Here is a 27,000-nt window from a genome sequence, read left to right as displayed (position 1 = left end):
TCAGGCTGGTTGTTGTTTTTCAGTCAGCCGTGTGTGTGTGTGTGTGTGTGTGTGTGTGTATTCTGATGTTTCCCAGTATTCCTGGTCTGAATGCTGAATAGCTGCAGTGTGATGTGGCAGGAACACATCGCGTCGTTCACCACAGCAGCGTTTGTGTCCAAACATCTGTTTATCTCTCCGTGCAGAGTAACAGATTCTAACTCATCTGTGTCGTTGCTCCTGGTGCATAACGCTGATGCTGCACCTTCATGTTGATACTTAGAGGTGGTGATGATTCAAACACTGAAATGTTTTCAGGGCCGCGCGATTCCACAGAAGAACTTCAGGTCATAAACACATAAATCCATATTCAAATCCAATCCAATTTTACTACAGATTGTATCAGCAATAATCCTTTATCCCGTGTGAGAAAACACACACACACACACACACACACACACATCACATACACACACTACACACACACATACAAACAACTGCAGGCAGAGGAAAAGGAAGTGGGAGGATGCGATGCTGAGATCTTTCCCAGCTTTCTTCTCTTTCTGCTTACATGAGCTCATTCCACAATCTGGCTTCACACAGTTTGTGCTCGTTTGCAGAGAAGTGTGACGCTCCAGTGATGCCAGTAACACACACACACACCTAAGAGAGCGTTCCAGTTGTGCCAGTGACGCTTCACATCAAGAAGAGAGAATAATGAACACTACAGTTAGTTTACACAAATGTTTTTATTTGTCTACAATTCATTTTCACATAAGCACAAACGAGCTGGTATATACAAACAGAGGAACAGATTGTGACACAGCGATCTCCTGATGCGCTGATGAAGCATCACTGCTGTGCCGCCGCTGCAGCCCTTGCAGCTAACCGCTCCTCTCTCTCCTTCTCCGCCTCGGCCTTGGCCTCCTTCTCCCTCTGGATGAGGTACTTCCTCTCCGTCTCCCACTCCGGCACGCTGCTCTCGTACTGCTGCAGGTCGGATTGTTCGGCGGCGGGCAGATTCTGCTGAGCCAGGGTCGACACCAAGGCGTGGAAGGAGGCGGCGTCCACTTTCCCCTCAGACTCTAGCTGGATCCTCAGCTCCTGCAGGAGGAAGAGGAGGAGGAGGAGGAGGAGAGAGGGAGGGGGAGTAAGGAGAAGTGACCTCATCGCTCCATGTAAACGGCTGCTGCCATTGTTTGGCTCCACGCAGACTAATGATCACAGATCCAGTCAATTTCAACACGACCAAGATCTTCCCCAAAGACTTCAATCTGACATATCAGGGTTTCATCTCACGTCCAGGCAAACTACTGGCTATCAGGGATTTAGGGGAAACATCTAATTGGGGTGATTGTAATTTACATACAGGTTTATTCAGTGATGCTTATCCACACATTTGTTCACTTCTTGAGTAACAGCTTGTTTGTGTTCGTCTCCAGACAGAATGAAATCAAACTGAAGAGATGTGAGACTTGTGTCCAGATGAAGTGACGCCTTCAGCCCTCACCTTGAACCTGCTGGCGTACTGAGGCAGCTTTGCTCGCTCGGCGGCGTCCTCCTCATCCACCGCGTCCAACTTCCTCTTATCCTTCTCTTCCTCCTCTCCCCCCGACTCCTCTCCCCCGGAGGAGTCGCTGTCGGAGGTGGAGGACAGATCCTGCAGGGCGTCGCTCAGGAGGTCCAGCTGGAGAAGAGAGAGGGACGAGACGGGAAGACAAACTGAGACCAGGGTCATCAAAGTTCAGCTCAGTTGCTGGATATTAAACTGCTTTCATTAAAATATTCCCGTCTGTAAGCAGCAGGAAGTCTCTATATATATAGAGAGAAGAAGAAGATGAGCCTGGACACTTATAGAGCGTTTGCCTTAAATCTGAAGCAGAGTTAATATCAGCGCTGGCCTGAGGCAGCGGCGCTCTGATGCAGGCTGTAATAATTCCTGTGTCCTGAGGTGTCACCTGCACCGCCAACATTCATTACGTGCAGCTGACTGACACCGGTTGTTGCCGTGGTTCTCTCAGGCGTCCACAGGCTCGGCTCCAGGCTCAGCAAATCTCATTACATGTGGACGGAGCTGAGCTATTGGACCAGACAGCAGAGGCCGGATCAGACGTGTGTGTGTGTGTGTGTGTGTGTGTGTGTGTGTGTGTGTGTGTGTGTGTGTGTGTGTGTGTGTGTGTGTGTGTGTGTGTGTGTGTGTGTGTGTGTGTGTGTGTGTGTGTGGGTGGGTGGGTGGGTGGGTGACTGCACGTACGCACAAATAACACAAATGGTAGCAAGTGTGTTCTGTGACGTGTTTGTATCTTAATTCCAACCTGGAAAGTAACGCTGGTCTGCCTCTGCGTGCGCGCGCGTGCGTGCGCGTGCGCGCGTGCGTGCCTGTAAAATTGTGGGAGCTTTGTGGAATTCTGTTGAAAGTCACATCATTCAAACGTTGTTTCTTTTCAGCTTGTAACAAATGATGCAGACCTGGCAACCCAATGATAAACTCAGGACTCTAAGAGCCCAAACACACAGACAACAATGTCTCTCTTCTTATTTCTACTTCACGTGTGTATCTGTGGTGTCTGTCTCTTGAATCTGTCCCGTCCTTACTGAGTCTTTAGACAGCTTGACGTCAGCCGGAGCAGCAGCCACTCTGTCCATGACATCCAGAGCTCGGTCCAGATACCCGTACGTCCACATGAGAGGCATCCCTCTGAACACAGCATGGATGCCCTTTGACAGCTCCAGCTTCCCTGCACGGGGAGGGAGAGGGAGGAAGAGGGGGAGGAGAAGGGGGTGAGCACCACAGGCAGCACTGGATAGAATCAAACATGGACGCAGGGAGAGTTAGAGAGACACACACACCTAAGAGAGCGTTCCCCATGAGCTGAGCACTGAGGCCCAGTGTGCCGTCTTGTTTCAGTCCAGAGAGGAGCAGGGAGGCGCCCAACGCTCGCTGCTCAGACTCCTGGAGGACACACAGAGGACACACAGGAGACAGACACAGGACACACAGAGGACACACACAGGAGACAGACAAATATTTAATGGATTTCATGAGATTTCCCACAGATCAGACACATTTCCAGTGATGCCCCTGAATATTCCCTCACAGTGAGTTGTGGCCTGGTTGCTAGGTAACTGCCCATCACGTAGAGAGACAGGATCAGGGTGGAGGGACGGTCGAAGGCCTCCTGAAGCATCACCTCCTCCACCACAGAGAAGGCACCTGCACACGCACCACAAAGACACAACTCTCATTTCACACACAAACACATGTGACCTAGTTACCTCATACACAAGACGTTCGGTCAGTCGTGTTGGAAGACGTCTCTTACTTTTAAAGTCTCCATCCTTAATGTAAGAATCTAGGAGCAGGTTAAACGTGAAGTCATCTGGGAATATTCCATACTGAACCTACACACACACACACACACACACACACACACACACACACACACACACACACACACACACACACACACACACACACACACACACACACACACACACACACACACACACACACACACGTTTAATTGGACATCCTCAAAGTCTTGTTTAAACTATCAGCAGAATGTAGATGTGTGTGTGTGTGTGTGAGATGTTCCCCACCTTGTTCTTCAGCGTGTAGAGAGCTTTCTCTCTGGCTTCGTACTTCAGACACTTCCTGATCCAGCTGTGAACTGTCCAAACTCTCAGGTACCAACAGTTTGGACTGTGACGAAACCTGGAAGCAACAAAACAGAAAGCACAACAGTTCCCATCAAATCTCCTATTTTTTAAACGAAATGTGGAATGATGGGAAAGTGAAGTCTCACAAAGGCAAAGCTGGACGTAAACAGACGGGGTGAGATGGGAATAAAGTGACTAAAGCTCGTTGATTCCAGTAAACAGGAAAGATCCGGAGTTTCACAGAACAGAAGAGAAGCGACCGAACGTAAACGAAACGACGTAAACACAAAGTCTGCCAAGACAAACAAAGACGCTACAGCACAACAAAGAGGAAACCTGATGAGTGTGTTTCCTCTTTGAGTGTGTGTATGCGTGTGTGTGCACGTGTGTGTGTGTGTGTGTGTGTGTGTCCTCACTTATAAAGGTAATACTCCGCTTGATCTACTTCCACTCGAGATGATATGTTGTCGACAAACTGAAAGGCAAAAAGAAAATAATGATTGCAGATTTATCAAACGTATTGATAAGATTGTGATCAGTCTCTGCTGCGGTCGTATTGATCTGCAGCTCACCCGTGACATCACCAGAGAGCTGACAGGGAGGTTGTTCTCGTACGTTCTGTCCATAAAGTTGGCCAGCAAAGCTAAAAGACAAAAACAAGAATATTAATCTTTAAAAACCTCTGCGACAAGATATGATTATTATTAATATGATTTGTTTAGTTTGTATCCGCATCCTAACGTGTTTCAGCTCTAATCTATCACAGGAAAGTGAATCATCAGAGCTCTGTCATGTTGTGGTGAAACAATGCCCCCTTGTGTTGAGTAGATGAACTACAGAACGTGTAGCTCCTCGTCTCAAGGTTAATTGATAAGTTCTGATCCTAGAATCGGAAGCTCTGAGATGCTTCGCACTTATTTATGATCCAACATCAAGCAGGCAGAAAGACTAGAATAAATGACATCATAATAATAATGATAATAATGCACGCAGGTCTTATTACTGCATTAGTGAGAGTGTTAGCACTGATAGCATTAGCTGTGGTACCCAGGTTCTGAGGCTCCTTCTCTCTGGACTCCCACAGCTTGGTGTCGGAGTAGGCGGAGGACAGCAGCCATCGTCTCGCTGCAAACACAAATAAACAAACACTGAAGGTTAACAGACAGTTTATAGGCTTTACTGACTGTGTTGCTATCTAGCTGACTTAGCTTAGCATCCTACAGACACGTGAAAGGGGGATATTTAAGTTATTCCCAAACACACACAACGGACCGAAGGGATCGAGGTGTAAATATAAACCAAACTACAAAGGCGTTGTTGTCAAATGTTGAAATCTACCTGCAAAAGTGGGCGATGAGCCTTTAACTTTGACAGCTGCAGTCACACAGCGCTTCAACACGGAGGCTGCCATTTTAGGACCGTACCATTGCATTTCCTGGAGCGGGGGGTTTCTGGAGTTCCTGGAGTTTTCTCGAAACAAGCGTAAATAAAATATCACGCTTTGTTGTCATTATTCAAATGCATAGAAAAAAATATTTCACAACATTTTGTAATTTGATTAAATTACAAAACCGCCACGAAAGGGCTTATCAAAGAAATGAGGGAGGATAGGCTGCATTGGATGGCAGGTATTTAGTAGTAACAGTAGAGAGCGCTGTTTACGTGAGAACGAGGCCGAGGCGGTGTGGCAGAAATGTTTCCATGCGTTAGTGAAACCGAATCACAGGAGCATTTGAAAGTGTATCGCGTGATTGACTGATTAATTGACTGATTGTATACATAGTCTTTCCACATTTGGGGTAAATACATAGTTGAAGCTACACTGGTTTACTTTCATATGACATACAGGTTGTTAGTTGTTTGTTGTGTTTGTGTGTCCCATGACAGGACGGCCCTATAATCCCCTGCATGATCTCTGGCCTGGACTCGGAGGAGGTGACGGGTTGAGTCTGTGTTGTTGTTCAACAAAACCTGGAAGAATTTTAATACCCTTTAGTTTTCTCACTGACCTGCAAAACAGGAAGTCCTTACCTGTGTTACACTGAAGAGAACTCAGGAAGCACTCGCACAACTGAGGAAACACACAAATTAATAGATTAGGATTGAATCCAACATTGTATTCTATTCACAACAACGTGCTAATTAATGGGATCCTTTGTCTTATATAGGATATTAGGCGCTGGGTAAATAGAAACTGACACAAAACTACAGAATAAATGATGACATCGATTTATACTCCAGAGTAAGAGCTTTGGGTGATCAGTCATGTCGTCCTTTTTTCCAGCAGTAACAACTACAAAATTACCAACACTATGTTTACCTCATCATCAATATCATCACCAGATTTTACTTCTCTGACCTGTAAATGTGATTTACGGGTGATTTACGAAGATTTAGAATATTGGCTATAAGATTAATTTGGATTTTTTTTTAACTAATGTAATTCAGAAAAGTAAAAATAAAGAATCATTCTCCTGGGCTAAATTTGCTTGGTGGGTCTAAACAAGTGATAAAGTAACATAATATATCTGCTCTGGCCTTTTCTCCAACAACCATCAGGAAAGGTTCTAGCCCCCTGAACAGGATAGACGGGTTTAGAGGTTGGATGGATGGATGGGGTTTGTTTTGAAGATCTTGTTTTGAAGGAATATAATTAAAGAATTCACAATTAAGACGTTTGTTGTTGGTTCCAATAATGAAATAATAATGCACCTCTAGATTTGTATTTATTCTTATTTCTAATTCTGAAGCTATGTTCTCACAGAAATTCTAACAGAACTTCCCCTCACTCCCTCTCGCCTGGGTTATAAAAAGCGTTTGTCAGCCTTACACCTTTTCTCCCCTCACATTTTCCCATCAAAACATTCACCTAGAGTGAAGTCTGAAACCTGCTCTGTCAAGTTTCATTTCACTAAACATGCACATGACTGACAGGGATGAGTGTGCATCAGCCTGGGGTCTGTGTTTTCTCTTTTATTTTGAAAGATCATAGCTCACCATGCTGGTAGACCCACCAAGCAAGTATGACTCTGGATCTGTCCCACTTCCACATTCTGATCTCCCCTTTGACAGTAAAGAACCTGTGGTCGGGATTGAAATGTGTAGGTGAGAAAAGGAAAGGTGAGGAGGATGTGAGAACTTCCTCAAACTGTTTGCAGTTTCACCCTAGGATACGGTGGTCGTTTCTCCTGGTAGGAATAGAGAAGCTGCTGTTCTGCATTTCATTTGAGAAGAAATGCCCCATTGTTTATATTGTTTACCTGAACTGGCCTGACACATGCTTCAATACTGTCTACATTTCTGTCAATTGTTGTAATCCATGCTAGATTATCAATATGTGTGATTTGCTCTGAATCAGACTGAGATGCACTGAGAGATTAAAGGATAGAAGCTGAATGGAACGTGGCTACAAACATCTCAGCTCAAAATGCATTTCAAAATACATTTACTGAGGAGAATGGGTCTAGAAAAATCAGATGTTTTCCATAAGCAACGTGTTATTAGAGTGAGACCACTTGGCATTGGTGGCGGTATGTTCAACCTTTGCAGATGTCGATTCAGCTTGATTGTCATTTTTCTGAATGGGTGTTGCACTGGATTCAAAACAATGGAGAGGATCTTCAATATTCTGTCTTACACACATACACACATACACACACACACACACACACACACACACACACACACACACACACATGCATGAATGACAATGAACAATTAAAACACATTGCACCATAACATACAACAGTTAGAGTTCGATAGCATCTGTTCCTAGTAAAGTGGCGATTCTATGTATTTGAGGTATTTCACTGTGATAATGACGTTATGATGAAGTTATGTTGTGCTTTTTGTTGGTTGCCTTCACTGCAGCAGCTCTGGAGCTTTCAGCGGGGAGACAATGCTTTATCTGGAGTGATACAGACATATGGAAGCCTTTGTCTGGGACACCCACTGTGTCCGTCACAGCTGTTTGATCACAAGCTAAAAGAGAGAAGGTGTTTTCTCTTCCTCTTCCTCTGCTTTGAAAGAGAAGCACAGGGAGAATGGCAGGCTTTGTCAAACGCACAGCAATCACTGCTCTGGTTTTGGTAAAGTGTGTCAGGTAGCCAAGAATAAAGTGAAATATCTGGGTTTGTAATCTTCAAATGGATATGATGGTGGTTTGATAAGGAAGCTGGAGACTCTGCAAATCTGTGTAGCTCTGTGCAGCTCTGTGTAGCTCTGCATGTGTAGCCCTGTGTCTTTAAGATTAAGATACCTTATTCTTGTCATGTTGCATGCAATTCACGGCAATCACATGCATTATTTAGTAGTCAGATTCAGGTGACCACACTCACTCACTCACACACACACACACACACACACACACACACACACTCACACTCACTTTTGAACTGTTTCTGTAAAAAGATGACAGATGATACAGTCACAGTTTATTTCACTTAATCACTCAAGCTTTCCCATATTTACACTTTAACAGTTACTCCGATACAAAGTCATACAAACAAAAACAAAGATGACGTAATCAAAAGCAAATATCTGATTTGAATACCACAGATTCACAATTCTGAAAGCAAAAGGACACTGAACTAATCTGTAATCACACAAACAGAAGCTTCAGTTACACAATCATTCATAAAAAGGGAAATTATTAAATACTTTTATTTTGAAATCATTTACATTTTATATACAGTAAGTTCTTGCATTCTAAATTTATTTCCTGTTTGCATCACAGCTTTACACTCTGCTGACTTTCTCTGCTCTGTTCTATAATGTGCTATGTTGTTCTAATGTACTATAATAAGCTGTGGCGTCCATTTTGTAACATTACAATCAGAGAGGTTCTCTCTCTCTCTCTCTCTCTCTCTCTCTCTCTCTCTCTCTCTCTCTCTCTCTCTCTCTCTCTCTCTCTCTCTCTCTCTCTCTCTCTCTCTCTCTCTCTCTCTCTCTCTCTCTCTCTCTCTCTCTCTCTCTCTGAGGGAGTGTCTCCTTCACTTCCTCTGCATTTCCCTGTCAAAACATGGTCGGCATTCCTCAATCCTGCATCTTCTCCTCATTCCTCTTCCCTCTCATTCTCCCTAACCTCTTGTCCCTTATCTATTTCTTCTTCTTCTTCTTCTTCTTTATATTCATCTTCTTCTTCTTCTTCTTCACCCCGGGGGTCAGGCGAGCGTTGCAGCATCTCACCTGGTTGTAACCTGCTTCTTTTCTTCTCCTCAGGAAAGTCTCCCAGCTCCTCTTTGTCTGCCTCAGGCTCGTCTGACTCTGGGTGCGGAACGTCGTCTCCCAGTTCTGAATCATAGTCGTAAGCATACATCTGTCTGTGTCCCGTCTCAAACATCTGCTCGCCTGCCTCTGAGTCAGACTCATACAGCTGCTGTGGCATCACCTGGTTACCTGTAGGACTTGGAGACCCTCGCCCCTCTGCCGCCGCCGCCTCGCTCTCGTATCTTCGCTCCCGGCGGAGGTGCGTCTGATCATGTGACTTACGCTGGTGTTTCCTCTTCCCTGTCTCTTCTGGCCGTCCCTCCTCCAGAGCTGGACTGTACCGGTCTTCACCCGCCGCCTCGTGTTGGTCCACCTCGGGGCTGTACTGGCTCCGTCTGTACAAGCTCTCCTCATCCTCCTCCTCCTGACACGAGCTCCCTGGGACACTCTCGCCGTCAGACTGGGACAGGCGGAGGCTGGGAAGGCCCGGGGGCTTCTGGGAAAGGTCAAAGGGCTCCTCTTGGCTGAAACGCCTCAAGAAGCCCATTGGAGCGGACAGACAGAATCGTCCTCTTCGCCTAAACACTGCGATGAGAGACACAAGCATTACAACAAAACAATAAGTGTTTACGTTCCTGACTTGTTTTGCTGCGTTGCCCGGCGTCCTTACGTCTCTCGTCCAGCCCTCTGTCCATGACCCCGTGTTTGACCTTCATGTGTCTGGTGAGGTTTCCCTTCAGGGTGAACTTGCTGGGACAGTAGAGACACTTGAAGGGTTTGCTGTCTGAGTGCAGATGCATGTGGCCCATTAGGTTATGCATCCTGTTGAATTCCTTCCCACAAAGCTTGAACACAGAGAGAAGAACACAGACGTAAATACAATCATGAGTCATCCTTAACTAAAGTGACTCATCAACCCGTAATCTGTGACTAGAATTTCATTAGAGGAGATGAATGCAGAGCTCAACAGAATGGAATAAGGAGGGAGAGCTTGTATACCAAATAAGAATATCTCGGAATGATTCCTTGAAATCCCTCGGTGCGGTAAAAAGCTATTTTAGGACACGAGACAATAGGGCGACATCATCCATCTACTAAACTCTGCTCTCTGCCAAATCAAATGTTTTGTCAGGTGGTTATTTTCTCAAAGCGTGCAGAGCTGCAGAGCGACATAATCATGAATGAATGTGCAGGCATTCACATTCGGATATACATAGACACACACACACACACGCACACACCCTCTCTCCCTTTATCATTGTTTCCCACTTTTCCTCTTTCCTCTTTTACCCCCTCTCTCTCTCCCTCCCTCTCTCTAATGTGTGTGTGTGCGTGTCAGTGAGAGAGAGAGAGCGAGAGAGAGGAAGCAACATGCAGACGGGGCCTGGAGGAGAACAGGGAAGGGCAACTCCTGCGCTGTCCTTCCTCTGCATTCTTTTTTATTAGGGTGGTCCTTTCCTTCAGGAGGAGAGAGGGACTGTAAACTGTCCAAGAGGACCGTGAGAAAACAGGAAGCTCCCTCCAGCAGCAGAGAAAGCGAGATGAAATCTATTTGCGGGGCCCTGTTCTCCGGGGAGGCTGGGGGGGGGGGGGGGGGGCGGGGAGGGGGGGCCATTGTTAGAGAGGCAGTTTGTGCGGCGATATCCTTCCTATGGACGAGGAGGCTCTCGCTGCCAAAAAAGCTTTTCTGGTATCTGGTCATAGTCTCCATTCTGCTACTAAACACCGAGGTCACATCCAGAAGGAGCAAAGCCTTTAATTGCAGCCACCTGTAAACATGGCGGGTCTGAACCGGTCCCTGAATGGAACGATCCACAATCTGAGAGCTTTCCTTTTGCATGCAAGAGCTCAAATCCGGCGTTCATAAAGGACTCACCTTGCATTTGTAAGGTTTGATGTCAGAGTGGACGATCATGTGGGCCTTGAGTGTCTGCTTTTGGACGAAGCTCTTGAAGCACATGTGGCACTGGTAGGCCCTGATGTTGGTGTGGATGAGGACGTGACGCTTCATGTTGGCCAACAGGGTGAACTCACGGCCGCAGATGCGACACTTGTGCTCTTTCACACCCTGAGGGAGACAATGTGGAAGTAGCTGCGTGAGAAAATGCGTCCGACAGACGTTTGGCCACTTATTCACTCAGTTTAAAGCAGATAAATGTGCTGCATTGCTCAACAACAGACGGCTGAACCTGACGGGGGCCAGATCCTCAAAATCTATCTGCAAAATCATTTCTATTGCTTGCTATTTGCTTTCAATCTCTGTCAAAGAACAACAAAGTCATCAAACCTACTTTGTGTGTGAGTGTGTGCTGCTTCAGGTGGTGCGACTGGATGAACTCCATCCCACACTCGCTGCAGATGTACGGCCGGATGTCTTTGTGTTTCATCATGTGGTTCTGCAGCTGACTCGGGTACTGGAAAGTCTTCTGACACTCGGCACACCTGCAGGACACACACAGACACACACATGTTCCACTGTCCTGCAACCAACTACACCCCTGTAATGCTGTAGACAGGTATGTGGCCCTGCTCACCTGTACAGTGTCGGCCCACGGTGCACAGTCAGGTGCCTCTTCAGCTGAGCCAGCGTGGGGAAGTCCAGCCCGCACTCCACACACACGTTCTCTTGGCCTTTCTCGTGCTTCAGCTCGTGGGCTTTAAGCTCGCTGGGGTAGGCGAATCCTCGTCCGCACACGCTGCAGCTGGAGGGGTGTGTGTGTGTGTGAGAGAGAGAGCGATGATGACGAGAACAGAGCAGGAAAACAAAGCTCAGATACACTTCCTGTTCTGGCTCTTACCTGTACGGCTTCACGTCACTGTGCTGCATCATGTGCCTCTTCAGGTGACTGGTCTGGGTGAAAGCCTTGTGGCACACCTTGCACTTGTGGGGTCTCATCCCCCGGTGTGTGAGCAGGTGTGTGTGCAGGTGGCTGAGCTGCTTGAACAGCTTCCCACACAGGTGGCACCCGTGTGGCTTAATGCCGTTGTGCCCCAGGATGTGTGTGACCAGGTTGTATTTGGAGGTGTAGGACTTCTCACACATGCGACACTTCCATCTCTTCTGGTCGCCTCCCACATCCACGTAGTAGCTCTCATCCACGTGGACGTTCACCCCCAGCTTTTCGGCGCTGGTCGCCCCACTTCGAGGAGCGCCATCGCGGCGTCGCTGACCGGCTCTGAGGTCCTCTCTGGGGTAGAAGGGCCCGGGGGAGAGGTGCAGGACAGGCCGGGGCATGAAGAACGGGTATGGCAGCAGGCTGTGGTGCAGAGGGGGGAAGTACGGAGGGTGGAGGAGGAGAGGAGAAGGAGGCCATACAGGGGAGGGGCTTAGAGGCTCCTGTTTCACCTGCACGGCTGCGTTCATACCCGGGTGAGGGCCGCACCTGGACAGAGACTTGTGATGAAGCTGCAGCCTGTTCAGGTCGATCATACCTGGGAGGGGCTTCGGTGACGGGGAGGGAGCGGGTCGAGGCGGGAGGGAGAAGGGGACATAGGAGAGGTCCACCGTCCTCCTACCTCTGCCCTCCTCTGCCTCGGCTGCCGCCGGCTCAGGAGATTCACCTCCGCCCGGTTCCATTTTCAGAGGAGTCCTTTTGCGTTTTTGGGATCCTTCCTTCTGGATGTAATGAACAGCACCGGGGCTCAGCATGGGGAAGAAAGCAGGCAGGCCTAAGGCGCTGTAGGGGTCTGAGGAGGGGGATATGTGAGGGTACCTGGGAGGGGAGAAGTGTGTGGCCTTCACATAGAGAGGAGAGGGATTCAGGTAGAAGCTGGGCTGAGATGTTTGCAGCAGAGGAGGAGAGCTCGCCGGGGAGAAAGTCACTCCGTCTGTTTCCATCTTCTGTCTGGGTTTAAATAGAGATGTCAGTCAGTTAAAATGTCATAGGTCTCTGTTTATCCTGACACAATACTGGACCCGTCGTTTGGAGGAAGTACAATCTATAAGCGTGGCTTTTGTTTTGGTGTTTGACAGTTTCCCACCTTTCACTGTTCAACCTGAAACCTTTCACTTCTTCCTTTCTCACACATCTCCCCCTCTCCTGAAATTAGGAAGTTATCTGCCAGCCGTTCACCTCTACCTCCCGCTCACTTTTCGCTTCTCCATCTATTTCTCTTGCTCTGTTCATCTTTTTCGCACTGATAGCTGAGGGGGAACTTCCCCTTTTCACCCTCACTGAGGTGATGATGATTCATTTGCAGCAGCATGTATGTGTGAGTGTGTATGTCCCACCTATTGTCTGCACTCAGTTAAACACCTGCTGAATATATGATGAGCATGAACACGGCGTCGTTAAGCTGTCAAGAGTTATGAATCACATCTCTGCTGCACTGCAAAGAAGATAAGGGAGAGACAGAGCTGATGTCTAGAGATACTCTGATACTCTGATACTCTTGTCTGTCTGAGAGGAACTGTCTCACTTCTGCATGTCTGCGCTGTTGTTCATATCTATACCACCACTTTAAATAGATGTGTGTATTATCAGTGAGAACCTGCTGATATCTATACCAGCCCGCTTTACTAATTCTACTTTATTGCACTTTAATATTATCCTTATACGGCTCCATCCGTTGTTCCTGCAGCTACAATTCAGGTTTAAAGTCAGATATGTTCAAATGACAGTTATGGGAAGAAATAATAAATTAGTTGACCTGCATGAGAGAGCATGGAGAGGATGATGAAGATAGTAGTGGTTAGATGAAGGCAGGAACAATTCAACTGCAAGATTCACAGATTACAGTGACATTTAACCCTTTTGTACTAATACTACAGTGACATCATCATGAGCAGGGTAAAGCAGCTTCTAAGAATATGACATAAGAGACAAAAAAACATTCAATAAATAGTTCAAACGTACACACACACACAGTTTGGAACGCACAATAAACAAAACAAACGGAGCTGATCTGTGCTTGAAAATTCAACTCTTCAAACTTCTTCAGCTGAACCAAAAAGAAGCAAATATAAAAGTATATACCTCAGATAAGCACTTTATTGATATAAAGAAAGTAGAGGTATGCAAACAATCCATGTCACAGACTTTATGCTTAACTTTACCTGAGATATTCTTCCATTTTTCCATTAAGTATTTAAAGTTTCAGTTGCACATCTTTTCCTTCTCAGTTGCAACATTTTTCTGTTCTTTAATCGCTTCACTTCTCCCCGATCTCTCTGTGCAAAAACCCCTGCCCATTAACACACAAGCACAAAAGCCAAGCCCCTCCTAGCCCATATGCCAGTCAATGCTGTGTGTGTGTGTGTCAGAGAGAGAGAGACAGAGCGAGATCTGTGTATTGAACTTACCAGTCAAGTGTGTGTTTTCTGCGATGCTGTGGCTGAAGTGCTGCAGCTGCTGTTGTACCTGTACCTGTGTGTGTTCTCTCTGCTGTTCTAGGTGCAGCCCTCCTGACAATGAGCCGCCTGCCTGTGGATAGCATTTGAAGTGACTTAAGAAAGAGAACAGGAACAATCACTTTGTTCTCATTTTTCAGATGAGTACCTTCGGAGAGAAGGAAGGAAGGGAGGGGAGAGGAAGTCAACAAGCCGAGTGCCTTCCTGCAGAAAAATAAGGAAACACTAGATAGACATCTCCATTTCTCTATGAAATTTTGATTTACTCTGCTTTTGGAAGAAACAGGGGTGTCAAGATAATGTGTTTCACAAGAAAACATTGGAGGAAAGCAATGTTTAACATTAATTAAAGTGTCAAACAATGATGGCAGATGATCTTTCTGGGTGTGTGTGTGTGGAGAAAATCTATTCTGCTCTCTTTGTGCAGCACAAAGATATCCAACGAATGTACCACTTTAGTTACACCTCACATTTTAACCACATTAAACTGTTTAAATTCGTTTTAATACGAAAGGAAAGGTGACAAGTCTGAAGGCATTGCACAGATGTAAATGTATTCAGGGATTCACCCGCACAATCGAATGCAGCCCTGCAAGAAACAGCACATTAGTGAAGTTGTGTGTTGTTTTTTCCAACTTGTTTTTATTAAAGCAAACACTGTACATGACATTGCGCATACAGGTGTAGGATATTTTGGAGATCATTTTTTATGTAGAAAGAGGGGAAAGAGGAGAGAGAGAGATAGAGAGAAGGAGGGAAGGTTGTATTATTACTACTGTTGTTGTTAAAACTTTATACATAGACCCTGAGGTAGAGTACAAGTTGCAATGATGTCATAGGGTACATACAGATCTTACAGTTCTTACAGGATGATGTCAAACAGCAATGTAGGCTAGTACAAATCGCATCATAGGTTGTGATAGAGAGAGAGAGAGAGGAGAGAATGAAGTGGTGTGTTGTTGTTTGTCTGCATGATAGTGTTTGTGTTGTTCTCATGTTGGATTTGCATTTAATCATAAAGTATTCCTGTTGTTTTGTTCACCACCTGTTAAGAGTGACAGATGAAAACAGATCTAAAAATATGAATAAATAGAAGAATGAACTGTGGCCCCAGTGCCACTAGGGGGCGAGAGTGGCTCATTGCCCAAAGGATGTTTATGTTTGTGTTTGTGTTTGTGTTTGTGTGTGATACTCCAGTGCTCCTTTACAACAGCTTGTAGTATTTGATCTTACTTTCCTTATTAGTCTGTAGGCTGTTGTGTGATTAGTGTCTGTGAAAACATGAATCAATGGTTTTCAGCAGAGTGTTATAGTCTGCGTGATATTTGGTACAGAACTTAGTGGACAAAGACGTCGTCAGCTCTGTGTTTAATAGAGATGATGTGGCGCTTCATAGACCCGGAGGGAGCAGCAATAATTGAGCTCATATCATTGAATCTGTGCTGCCTCCTGTAATGGGCTGTGGGCCGTCATTAGCTGTGTTAATTAGCTCCTAAGACAAATTAACCTAAGACCCGGACAATGTGTGTATCAATGACTATAAGGAATTAAGGACTTTATTAGTAAGGCTGGGAACAAGGTGTGAGTGTGTAGGATGTCTCAGGTGAAAGTGTGTGTGTGTGTGTGTGTGTGGTAGGTGTGTTTTGTCATGATTGTTTTTGTGTACAAACATCTACTCTACTACAAATTCTGAAGTATGACGATACTCAGACGATACTTCAGAGTATGACGGCGTCTCAAAAGGCCTCAGAACAGACGAGGCTCCTTCAGCTGGGCTTGGGCTCCTTCAGCTCGGCTTGGGCTCCTTCAGCTGGGCTTGGGCTCCTTCAGCTGGGCTTGGGCTCCTTCAGCTGGGCTTGGGCTCCTTTGAAAGCAGCTTTCTCTCTGTTATTCCACCTCTTCACCAAAGATACCAGCAAATGATGAAGAACTACAGGCTTAAAATCAAATCTCCTTTCTTGAAAATGAGGAGAGCAGAGTTCTGTCCGTCTCTCTCCCATCATCTCCATTATCTCCTTCACCTCTGTGGCTCTCTGTCCTCTGTCGTATGCGTGGGCACGGACTGCAAGGCCGCCGCTAATTACATTCGATAGCCCCTGATCTGCCCCGCCCTTTGACCCGGCCGGGCTTCATCACTGGAGGTGACAGTATCTAAAACAGGCTCATTAAGGATCTCTAAGTGGCTTTTGGGTTTCGTTGTCACTCTCAAATGAAGTCCTGACACTATATAAGACCTGGTAGTGGCAGGGTAAGAATAGAGAACTGGTCAAGCACCTGAAGCCCTTTGAAACAACCTCGCCTTCTACGCTACAACAACCAGAGAACCATCCGGTGAGTAGCCTCGAGATTTGGTGGCCGGCAGTGGTCCATCTTGTATGTTTAGGTCTTTCCTCAGCCTGTGTCTCTCTGAAGCTCATTTCTTCTTCTTTTTTTTGCAATTTGTTTTTATTGAAGCAAACATTGTACATGACATTGTGCATACAGTTGTACGATATTTTGGAGATCATTTTTTATATAGAAAGAGGGGAAAGAGGAGAGAGAGAGAGAGAGAAGGAAGGAAGGTTGTATTATCACTACTATTGTTGTTAAACTTTATACATAGACCCTGAGGTAGAATACAGGTAGATTGGAATTGCAATGCTGTCATAGGGTACATATATACAGGATGATGTCAGCAGTGTAGGCTAATACAAATCGCATCAAAGGTTGTGATAGAGAGAAAGAGAGAGGAGAGAAACAAAACATGACAACACAAGACAATAACATTTCTTCTCTTCTCTCCTCAGAGATGACTGGAGCAGCTGTGTCCGTGTGCCTTCTGTTTCTGCTGTCCGTGTGTTCAGCATGTTACATCTCCAACTGCCCTATCGGTGGAAAGAGATCCATCATGGACGCCCCTCAGCGTAAGGTAAGCTACAAAGAGCAGGTTTTATTTATCAATTTCTTTGGGCTTTCTGTAAGGGTTGAGGGTCTGAGGGTTTCCTTTAATCCAGGTCCTTGATATCTCACAGTAATAATTCAAGGCAGCTGGAGCACTCATACTGAAATCTGCTTCTAGAAATTGTATTTGACTCTCAAGCGGACGTCCCAGTCTGCGATCAATACACTGCTTCTTTCAAAGTCTTATTCTAACACTAACAATAACCCTCTATGATTTGTCCCAGTGCATGTCCTGTGGCCCCGGGGACAGGGGCCGCTGCTTTGGCCCCAGCATCTGCTGTGGTGAGAGCCTGGGCTGCCTGCTGGGCTCCCCTGAAGCAGCTCACTGTGTGGAAGAGAACTACCTGCTCACCCCCTGCCAGGCCGGAGGGAGACCCTGTGGCTCTGATGGGGGGCGCTGTGCTGCTTCAGGACTCTGCTGTGATGCAGGTCAGGCTTCTATAGATCTACATATACATGCTGGGATGGAGCTAGATGGGACAAACTATTACTGTTACATCTGACTGTAATATTTAAGTATTGCCGTATTCAACATACCTGTTGTCAGGAGTATTTAAAAACATTTGGTCACATTATTTTGTGCACTAAATAGTATTATTGCTGGAAGAATTAGATGCTTGATTCATTTTACAAGTGTTTCATTACTTTAGGGTTTGTTAATCATAACTGCTGCTGTGAAAACCTTCCTGAATATGACTCAAGGTCATTAAACATGCTGTGTTATCAGACCAGGACACAAGATAAGATATCAGCCCTGTGATGAAAGCAGAAGCTGTGTACAATATAGTTCTATTTCTGTAATTTTGTAGTGAAATCGCGTTTGCTTGACTCTAAATGCAAAAGACAAAGTGTATGGGAAGCTAAAAGTGATCTCATCTTGTATTTCTTTATCTCAAAACTCAGAGAGCTGCACCACAGACCAATCCTGTGTGGTGGAGGAGGAAGGTGACGACCAAGCCGGCCAGTACGAGGGCAGCGACCCGGGCGACATCATCCTCAGGCTGCTGCATTTGGCCAGCCACAATTCTCCTCATCGAATTCACCAATGAGCTGCTGCTGCTGCTGCTGCTGCGGACACCAAGGTCTCATGGGAAACGACGTCTCTAGAGTGGGACCTGTAGTTCTAGATCACATGATTGTATTTCTATGTTTATCCTCACTTGGTTTTCGCTCTGTCCCCTTGGCAACCACACTCACTCTAGAGTACCTCTGTGTAGAGTGCCTTGCTTAATCTATTTTTCTGTATAAAAATAAGGATGAGTCCTGATAAAGGTGTATAATCCAGATATGTGCATGTTGAAATAAAGTCTGATTGAGTCTTAAATGAGCCACTTGACTGGATACTTGACTGGAGAAATTTATGGAACTATAGACAATCAAAGGTCTTTACCAGACTGCTTCTGCTGCATCAGCACAAAGCTTATCAGGTCACAGTGTGAAGCTTGATATCTCTCTATCATCACACACACACATCAAGCCCTCTCTATCATCACACACACAAAGCCCACAGTTCTCTCTTATCTTTCAGACCTTCAGCTTTTCACAATCAGGTGGTTTGAACCAAAAGGATCCTCACATGACATTTGGGTTTCAAGCCAAAAAAAACGTGGCAAAGTGAGCGAGTGATGCAATGAATCGCGGTTGCAACAGTAAGATTGGTATCAGGAGCGGCGGCCACCTTTGGTCTTCCCTCCATGATGCAACCACACACATTAACCATGAATCTGTTATCAGTTCTGCAGGTAAAAGCCAAGAAAAAGTATTTTGTCATTCTGATACTGATGGATCGATGACATTGCATCTGATTCTCTGCAGGTCACGCTGTGTTCTTGTCCTTTAACCTATAGTCACACATTTACCTTTCACCTTATCTTCACCCTCAGGTGCTTGTCTGACAGCAGCTCAGGTGATGTTGTTCACCTCACAGGGAGGCGTTTCTACTCTTCTGCCTGCCTCCGATTCTTACTACATACTTATCTTAGTGTGTAAAACCCTTATAACTTCCGTTTTGCACTAAGACTCCTTGCACTATTTATTTACATATTTATTAATTTATATTTATAGTTAGTATATATAGTATATATAATGTATATAGTTTATTCTGTATATATTCTGTATTCTGTATATATTATAGTGTACTTTTGCACTTTCTTGTTGGATGCTACTGCATTTTATTGGCTTGTACCTGTACTTGCTCACTGACAATAAAGTTGAATCTAATCTAATCTAATCTAATCTAATCTAATAAGCACAAAGTGTCTCACCACTTCATTATATTCAACTTCAGCTTTCATTTGATTCTTACTTTTTGTCACCTATATTCATTTTCTTAGTCTGATATTTTGATAAACCCTCGTATGCGTGAGGTGAACTTGTTATTGAGTAGAACATTGTACCTTACATAAATGACAGAACGAGCAGAGGAAAAGAGGACAAGCAAAGAAGGAATCGAAGTCATGGGGCCAAACCAAATGTTTGAAGGGAACAAACAGAGTGAAGCGTTCCAGTTCTGCACACTCAGCACTTTACTGCTACATGCAAACTCATCATATGTTTCTCTGACTTCGTTTGACAGACTGTGCAGATGATTCAATGCTTTTCTTTACACACACACACACGCACCAGACTTCCCCATTGATGAGAGCAAATGCTGTCGCACTTAAAGATTTCTCTTCCTTTTGGGTCAAAGGTCACCTAACTGTTCTCGTCTCTTTGTGCCTCTTTTATCTCTATGAGCACAGAGCGGTTGATCCATCTTATCTGTGTGGCTCCACTTTGAGCTCGGGTGGAAGAAGGGGCTGGTGCTGGATTAATTGGAGACACCTGTTGGTTAATGATTGTAGTTTAGTATCAGCCAGAGTATTTAAGAGGCAGAAAGCTGCACTCACGCCACCTCTGCTGTCTGCCATCATGTCTTTCTCTGGAAAATACCAGCTGGAGTCTCAGGAGAACTTTGAGCCTTTCATGAAGGCCATCGGTAAGACTTTGCTAAGTCTTTCTTCTATTTCCTGAAGTTCACTAAATGGCTAGAATGAGCTGTCATGTCTGCCAAATGGTTTTGATCCACACTGCAGATGAAATTGTACTTTACTGAGATGTAGCAGAATGAAACAGTTTTGAAAGCTTGATCAGAAGTGTCACTGGTTCTACCTCTGTCAGAAAATTGTGAGCAAGCTAGAAATCTGTAACATTCATTTAAAAGGAGAATTCATTGATCCATCTTCTATCCTAGGTCTGCCTGACGAGCTCATCCAGAAAGGCAAAGACATCAAGAGCCTCTCTGAGATTGAGGAGAATGGCAACAACTTCAAAGTGACGGTCACGACAGGATCAAAGGTCATGGTTAACCAGTTTGTCATTGGACAGGAGGCAGAGCTGGAGACCGTGACTGGAGAGAAGGTCAAGGTGAGACAGTGTGGACATGAAGTTTGGGTTAACTGGGTGCAGAACACAACTATGTAACCATTTACCGGCCTGGAACAGTGGCGGAGTGTTGACTTGTTGTCTTGGTTTCTTGCTTCTTGAAGGCTGTGGTAACGCGTGACGGCAACAAACTGAAGGTTTCCCTGAAGGGGATTGAATCGGTCACAGAAATCGTGGATGCAAACACAATTGTCAATGTGAGTAAGCAAACAAACAAAGATGAGCAGGCTGAACCAAACCTAATGACTGACCTGTCTAAAACTCTATTCTCTTCTTTCAGACCATGACTCTGGGAAGCATTGTGTACAAGAGGACAAGCAAACGGATGTAAATGTTTAACATAAACTTGTGATAATAAAAGTGATAAAGACCAAACTGCCTGAATTTTATTTCAAAACAAATCAAATCAAACCTTCTGCAGTTAAGGTGGAATGATTAAAGTCGACCCACTGCACAGGTACCTGTGGTTAAACTGCCTTTATACCAAATAGAAGATGAAGATTAGATTAGCAATGAGCGTGTAATGGACAAACGTGTGGTACTCTAAAAGCAATGTGATGTACTTTAAATGTTGCCAATTCAGCTATGGTGACTGCACAATCACCACTTTAAATGTCAGCAGGATGTGACGGGATGCCATGTGACTTCAGCCATATAGATGTGAGAAGAACAAACTTGCATGTAGAAAACGATCTTGCTGAATGGAGATCTGTTGGTTTGAGGGCTTAAATCTAATGATCTTTGCAGTGGACAGTTTGTTTGTTGGAAGTATTTGTGTATATTCTGGCTTTGCTGTAGCTCAGACAGTAAGACAGTGTTTTGATGCCCCCTGGTGTTGAGAAAGAGTCTCTGGCCTTTGCTTTAGTTCAGCTTGAATGGCCAAAGGTTCACCTCCAATACCAACCTCAGCCTGATGCTGGTGTACAGATGAGATGAAGGCAGCTCCTCTGAGCGCAAACCACTTAATAGATGATGACCAACTGAACCAGCATGGCTCCATTAATCATTGCTTTCAAAATGACATCATAACCTCTGCCGTATGAATTATACGTCGGCCAATAACCGCCTGAACTCAACATCCTCTCACCTGTCTGATCCAGACATCCAAGCCTGTGCAATGTCCACCCTGACCCCCCCTCTCCCTCCCCCATGATGCTATTTTTAACATACTACGTGGGCCTCATTGAGCTGAAGGTGTGGTCTCTACTCCTGAGCTGAAGGGTGGAACAGAACCACACTCTGTATTCAGTGGCTCACACACTTTTATTCCCCTTGGTCAAGTATTATTATCAGTATTAGGAAAATCACTCAAACAGGCCTAATATACTTAGATTATAGGCTGGATTGTGTGTAACCAGGCAACAAGGAGGCACTTCCTGATGCAATGCAATGCAAATTATAACATAAACAATGCTCTTGTACATTCGTAACACAATTCACTTTCCTCTGAATGCATAATAAGAGAATGCTGAGTATTAAAACAGAGTGATAACAGGAAGGTTAGTCTGTTTGAGCTCTGAAAGGAGGTGCACCAGTTTGATGTGACAGCTGTTTAATGAAAAGTTTAACCTACAAAAGCGAGCTCACCGGAAAAGGACCGTGTGAGCGTGTGTGGAGACGTCCCAGCTAATACACAGGGAGTGAATGGAAACAGGAGGGCGGCATTCTGAATCCATCATTTCCTCCGATGGAAGAGATTCTTGATCCCGTCCTCCATAGACGCGGGCGCGTGCATCATGGTCATGGGTCTGTTCTTCAGAGCAGCGTCTCTCATGCTGTGGTAAACGTACTCGTTCTGCTTGAACATCTTCAGCTCCATCTCTGTTTGCACGCGCATCGCCTGCAGAGAGAGCAGAGGAATATTACTCTGAAGACTTGATAAATGTTCAAATCCAAGTTTTACCATGGAACCTGACGGGTATATTTACTCATTCTGATTCAGTTTGTGCACTTGAGTGTTGTTTACCTCCAGGTCCTTGGTGATGGGATGTGTTGCACCATGTGTGACCATGAGAATGCCGTAGGCCCTGCAGATCATGGCGTGGCCGACCTCGATGAGTCCCGCCTGCCAGTGGGTCACTCCCGCCCGCATGGCAGCCATACCCAGAGCCGCGTTGTTCGGGTGATACAGTTTCCTGCGGCATCAAGATTTTAGACCATTTAGCTCAATATAGTAGATGTAGCTTTGTCATATGTGTATTCTTGTGTTCAGGTGTGTGTGTCGCAATAGATCCCCTAAAGGAGTTTTCTTGTGTTTTCAGTGCAACGAGTGTTAAAGTTGCCCCTTGGTTGTGCCAGATTCTGTACTCACATGTATCCCTCCACCATTTTCCGGGCGGAATCTGCGGCGTCGTTAAAGTATTGCAGGTAAGCTTGGACCTCACTTAACGTGCTCCACATCCTCAGCAGGTAAATGTGAGTGTCGGCTAAAATCGGCTCTGTTTTTTCGATGCACTTCTTGCAGATCTCCACCACCTGATGGAAAACAACAAAAGGAATCAATGGACATTCAATCTTTGTCGAGGTTTCTAGAGCAAATTTTATTTAGTAGTTTTTCACCTCATGGTAGTCGCCCTTCATGCGAGCGTTGTCCATTTTCTCCAGCATTTCATAGCAATGATCTGTCGCCTCCTTCACCTGCTCAGCTGGAGGCTAAAAGGTAAAGATGATACAGAGGGTCCCTGATCAGGATGTACTCAGTCACATAGCAAAATAATGATGCAATGATTCTGAACTCGCCGTGAAAACATTGCACCTTGCAGTCGTTTGTGCAGCTTTAAGTCTAAGCTTTAACAGTTCACCTTGTTCAAACATCTGATCCTTTTGATGTTCCATGTTGGACTCTGTCATGGTTGGATGTTCCCACACATGCTGACAACTTTTAACACGTGCTATTTATATCCCTGGCACACACACATTGGCCATCGTTGCTTTAACTGTATCACATTGCGTTAAATGACCAGGATGAATTCAGGACGTCATCCCTGACTTTGCTACAATGCTGAACTCCTCGTGGTGTGACACGTCTCACCTGTCAGTCAAGATCAAGATTCCTGCCTACAGTCATTGTTTATTTCTGTTATCTTCCTGATCTCTTTCTGTTTCTCTCACATAAAGCCATGAATGCACACAGAGACACAACATATAGAAGCTGAATACACTGGGCGTTATCTTTGCTTAAAATAGTTCCTGTTGCTCTCCTCCTGCTTCCTGTCTGTCCTTATCAGCCATGTCAGTGCTACAGGGTAACAGGATCTCTCTCTCTCTCTCTCTCTCTCTCTCTCTCTCTCTCTCTCTCTCTCTCTCTCACATATTCTCCACGTAGAAAAGAAAGATACCAACCATCACTCCGTCCACCTCCTTTCCCCCGACCTTCAGGTCATCTTTGAGGTGCTTGGTGCAGTGTTCACACGTGCAGTCGAAGAAGTATTGTGTTTTCAGCAGCCTCTGTCTGTGCTCGGACAAGTTCAGAAAGTCCACGTAGGAGACGGTGAGCTCCTCTCCCTCTGCGATCTTTCCCAGCGAGCGCATCTCAATCCTAAGGAGAGGCAGCACTCGGTTAATACTTCTGTTTAGTCTGCAAGGTGAAGCCCTGCTGTGCTTTCAGTTCAGGAGTGAAAACATAAACAAGCATGCATTCATATTAATGGCATTTACTGTTTTATCTTTTTATTATTTGAGCAAAATACCAGAATTATTCTATATCGTATAGTTGTAGTATAGCGCTATATTATAGTTATATTTACATTTAACCAACTTTTGTTCCATTTATGTCAACGCAGTAAAAACTAGCTAACACTTTACACCAATTTAGGCTTGAATGTGGAATAATTGCTGATATTAACTCAAATAATGTAAATTATGCACCTGACGTGAATAGAGGGAGATTGGGCCAAGCTGTTACCTCTATGACACGCCTACCACCACACAGCTCGTTTGTATGTGCAGGGACAGACACACAGTGAGGTAAACACACGTGGACAAAAGGAGAAAAAGGCTTTTAGGAGTGTGTGTGTGGTTAAAATGAGCTCTAAAATGAAGTTAGAGCATTAGAGTGGTGTGTTAGGCTGACCCATAGCACTACCACACTGCTGATTGAGTTGGATTTGTGAGGAAAAGGGGATGAAGAAGCTCCGTGTGCTGATGGTTACGGCGTGAGCAGCGTTTCAGAGGGACACTTTGGCGCTTAACACACCTCGCTTGAGAATGAAACATAGTATTCACAGCCGATTGACTGAAAGGCAAACAGGAAGCAGTTTACACCAATTTTCTCTCCGACAAACACACAACAAAGTACAGCAAACAACACACACATACTCTACATTTTTTCTGACACAAGTTGTCTCTTGGATCAAAGTTACAGCTTAATGTGAGCACAAATAAACGACGTCACTGTGTAATCTTTGCATTACGTACTTGCCGTGATTGAGGATGACGGTGCAGTTGGGCCAGCAGTCATGGTTCACTAGACACAGGTTTGGGAACAGACCCACTCCCACAGCCTGAAGGCCCCGCTGGTCGCTCACAGTGAAGCCGTTGCAGTTGATCTGGGAGGAGGAGAGGATTGATCTCAGACTTAATGCTCGCTGATCACACTACAGGTCTGATTTGCAGTACAGATTAAAATTAATCGTTATATTTTGAGAGGAAAGACTTGATTGATGATCCGATAAGTTAACTTTGAGTTGCAACAACGTGCAGTTTGCTTTGCTACATCAATCTAGACAATAAGACAATAAGAGAGGACACACAGACACACGGAACGCACCACTCCGAACAGATGTGTGATTTCATCGAGTGTGTGCTGCTTGCATTTATTGGGCCAGTAGTCCAGGATGTTGTGGACATCCACTTTGAACTCCTGCATCTCTTCCTCATTCATGTCAGAGATGTGATCCTCCAGCTCGTCCAGCGTGGTCAGCTGCATGTCTGAGGTCAAGCCCCCCTTCTTGTCCATGCACCACATGATGCGGGCCACCAGGCTGAGCACAACAACAAAGAGGAGGCATGTGACTGAGTGAAAACAGATTTAAAATAGTTTAGCCCGAGGGAGACAGGATTTATTGTGTCTGTTTGACTCCTGCACGTTTGTTCTGCTCTTGTTTAGGTAACGACCTGCTGACATACGATAAAAGTCTGTCTGCTGCTGAGACACATTGGTGGTGTGTCATCGATTAATCAACTAATATGAAAGAAAGTGAATCATAAAGTCATTCACAAGCAGGAAAACTAAATATTTACTACTTTTCTACTACGATTTGTTATAATTTTTGATTTATGTTGGTGAATTTGAATTGGAACATTATTTGTACATTTTACTGACTTCATGAATCCTTGAAAAGGGAATCTGTCAATTACCATGACCAAGCAGACAAAGTCGATTTTGATTTTGACTTTTTTCGCGTGTGATTCTACAGATGGACCTTTCCTTTCCCAGCCCTCAGTGTTTCCTTCAGCTTTTGCTTACCGGATGTTCTCACTAGGTGCTTTGCCATATGCCTTGATGGCACCACATTCTTCTTTATGTTCTGCCCAGCCGGCACGCTGGCAGGTACGATCACAATAGTGGGCAAATTTGCACTGACCACACCTCTGGAGCTTGTCCTGTCTGCGGAAACAGCTGTGGCAAATACGCTCGGCCATGCTACAGAAACACACGCCACCAGAGAGAGAGAGAGGGGGAGAAAGAGAGGGAGAGGGAGAGAGAGAGCAGCTGTTAATGCCACTAAGCATGTAGATGTTCATATTAACATACTAAAAAAACAAAAGGTTGGACAGAAGCCTTTCAGAATGCGGTGAAAGCTAAAGGTCTGAGGTAAAGAGAGTAAAGAATGAGCGGTCACATCTCACTCATTTACAACCTTTAAACCATTAAGGTGATTTTCAGCACCTTGCCTGATGACTTAAAGGTTTCCATAGGTGTCAGAGGAAATGAGAACATTACAGAATAAAACCATATATGCCACTGATCAGGGCAGTCTGGAGTCAATCATCTGTTTGACTCAATCCCCGCTCCAACGTGGGGAAGACTTTTGTTGTTAAAAATTGAGCACTGTTTGCTTTCCCCTTGTTCTTTGATCAGATTCATTAAATATTGTCGTTACAGTTACAGCCCTCAGTACACTCAGACTCTGTAACCTTCTCATGTAAGAGGGAGAAGTTCGTCTATACGCTGTCATTTCAGAGTAAAAGTGGATCAAATACAGTCCACCTTCTAAAATCCCCCAGTATTTGAACATATTTGAACAACCTCAGCCTTCACACATCACACACACACACACATAGACGACTTCCATTGGCACTGTACCTGTCAAACACCACAGAAGAGACACTGGGCTCAGAGAATATAACATCTCCAGCCCACAGCTCCTTGGTGGCCTTCAGGCCTCTTCCCTTTCCGGGCGAGTTGAACACTTCCACAGCCTCCATGATATCTGCGC

The 27,000-nt window shown here is 45.1% G+C and overlaps 5 protein-coding genes across 8 annotated transcripts; 2 read left to right on the top strand and 3 right to left on the bottom strand.

Moving 5' to 3' along the window:
* Positions 1-760: 760 nt before the first annotated feature.
* On the bottom strand, positions 761-5,071 carry mrps27 (mitochondrial ribosomal protein S27). Its single transcript, XM_076149320.1, has 11 exons — positions 4,978-5,071; positions 4,687-4,764; positions 4,212-4,282; positions 4,056-4,114; positions 3,580-3,694; positions 3,303-3,381; positions 3,078-3,193; positions 2,830-2,932; positions 2,575-2,717; positions 1,490-1,666; positions 761-1,083 (listed from the first exon to the last, which is right to left on the bottom strand). Exons 1-11 carry the CDS (start codon positions 5,069-5,071, stop codon positions 832-834), a joined length of 1,287 nt encoding a protein of 428 aa, XP_076005435.1. The 3' UTR covers positions 761-831.
* Positions 5,072-8,314: 3,243 nt separating this feature from the next.
* znf366 (zinc finger protein 366) lies at positions 8,315-14,318 on the bottom strand. Of its 3 annotated transcripts, XM_076149457.1 has the most exons (8): positions 13,904-14,117; positions 11,646-12,692; positions 11,382-11,549; positions 11,139-11,289; positions 10,724-10,915; positions 9,518-9,692; positions 9,037-9,432; positions 8,315-8,931 (listed from the first exon to the last, which is right to left on the bottom strand). In XM_076149457.1, the coding sequence occupies exons 1-8, from the start codon at positions 13,918-13,920 to the stop codon at positions 8,693-8,695; spliced, it is 2,385 nt and encodes a 794-aa protein (XP_076005572.1). In that variant the 5' UTR covers positions 13,921-14,117; the 3' UTR covers positions 8,315-8,692. The 3 variants fall into 3 exon arrangements, with proteins under 3 accessions (XP_076005572.1, XP_076005571.1, XP_076005570.1); XM_076149456.1 differs by lacking the exon at positions 13,904-14,117 and adding an exon at positions 14,150-14,318 and having other exon boundaries at positions 8,315-9,432; XM_076149455.1 differs by having other exon boundaries at positions 8,315-9,432; positions 13,904-14,115.
* Positions 14,319-16,985: 2,667 nt separating this feature from the next.
* Positions 16,986-18,244, top strand: oxt (oxytocin). Its single transcript, XM_076149461.1, has 3 exons — positions 16,986-17,105; positions 17,362-17,566; positions 18,041-18,244. The coding sequence occupies exons 1-3, from the start codon at positions 16,986-16,988 to the stop codon at positions 18,184-18,186; spliced, it is 471 nt and encodes a 156-aa protein (XP_076005576.1). The 3' UTR covers positions 18,187-18,244.
* Positions 18,245-19,902: 1,658 nt separating this feature from the next.
* Positions 19,903-20,935, top strand: LOC143000208 (fatty acid-binding protein, liver-type-like). Its single transcript, XM_076149460.1, has 4 exons — positions 19,903-20,114; positions 20,370-20,542; positions 20,665-20,757; positions 20,841-20,935. Exons 1-4 carry the CDS (start codon positions 20,048-20,050, stop codon positions 20,889-20,891), a joined length of 384 nt encoding a protein of 127 aa, XP_076005575.1. The 5' UTR covers positions 19,903-20,047; the 3' UTR covers positions 20,892-20,935.
* A 1,176-nt stretch (positions 20,936-22,111) lies between these two features.
* On the bottom strand, positions 22,112-26,989 carry smyd1b (SET and MYND domain containing 1b). Of its 2 annotated transcripts, XM_076149459.1 has the most exons (10): positions 26,868-26,989; positions 26,028-26,204; positions 25,329-25,542; positions 24,977-25,107; positions 24,756-24,794; positions 23,903-24,098; positions 23,120-23,212; positions 22,872-23,035; positions 22,527-22,695; positions 22,112-22,400 (listed from the first exon to the last, which is right to left on the bottom strand). In XM_076149459.1, the coding sequence occupies exons 1-10, from the start codon at positions 26,987-26,989 to the stop codon at positions 22,236-22,238; spliced, it is 1,470 nt and encodes a 489-aa protein (XP_076005574.1). In that variant the 3' UTR covers positions 22,112-22,235. The 2 variants fall into 2 exon arrangements, with proteins under 2 accessions (XP_076005574.1, XP_076005573.1); XM_076149458.1 differs by lacking the exon at positions 24,756-24,794.
* Between the last annotated feature and the right edge of the window lie 11 nt (positions 26,990-27,000).

Source organism: Genypterus blacodes, unplaced genomic scaffold (assembly GCF_046128005.1).
Source record: "Genypterus blacodes isolate CSIRO-AG114 ecotype Tasmania unplaced genomic scaffold, CSIRO-AGI_Gbla_v1 ptg000045l_1, whole genome shotgun sequence".
NCBI classification, from domain to species: Eukaryota; Metazoa; Chordata; class Actinopteri; order Ophidiiformes; family Ophidiidae; genus Genypterus; species Genypterus blacodes.
The sequence above is the reverse complement of the archived record's forward strand: the minus strand, read 5'-3'. Positions and strand labels throughout refer to the sequence as shown.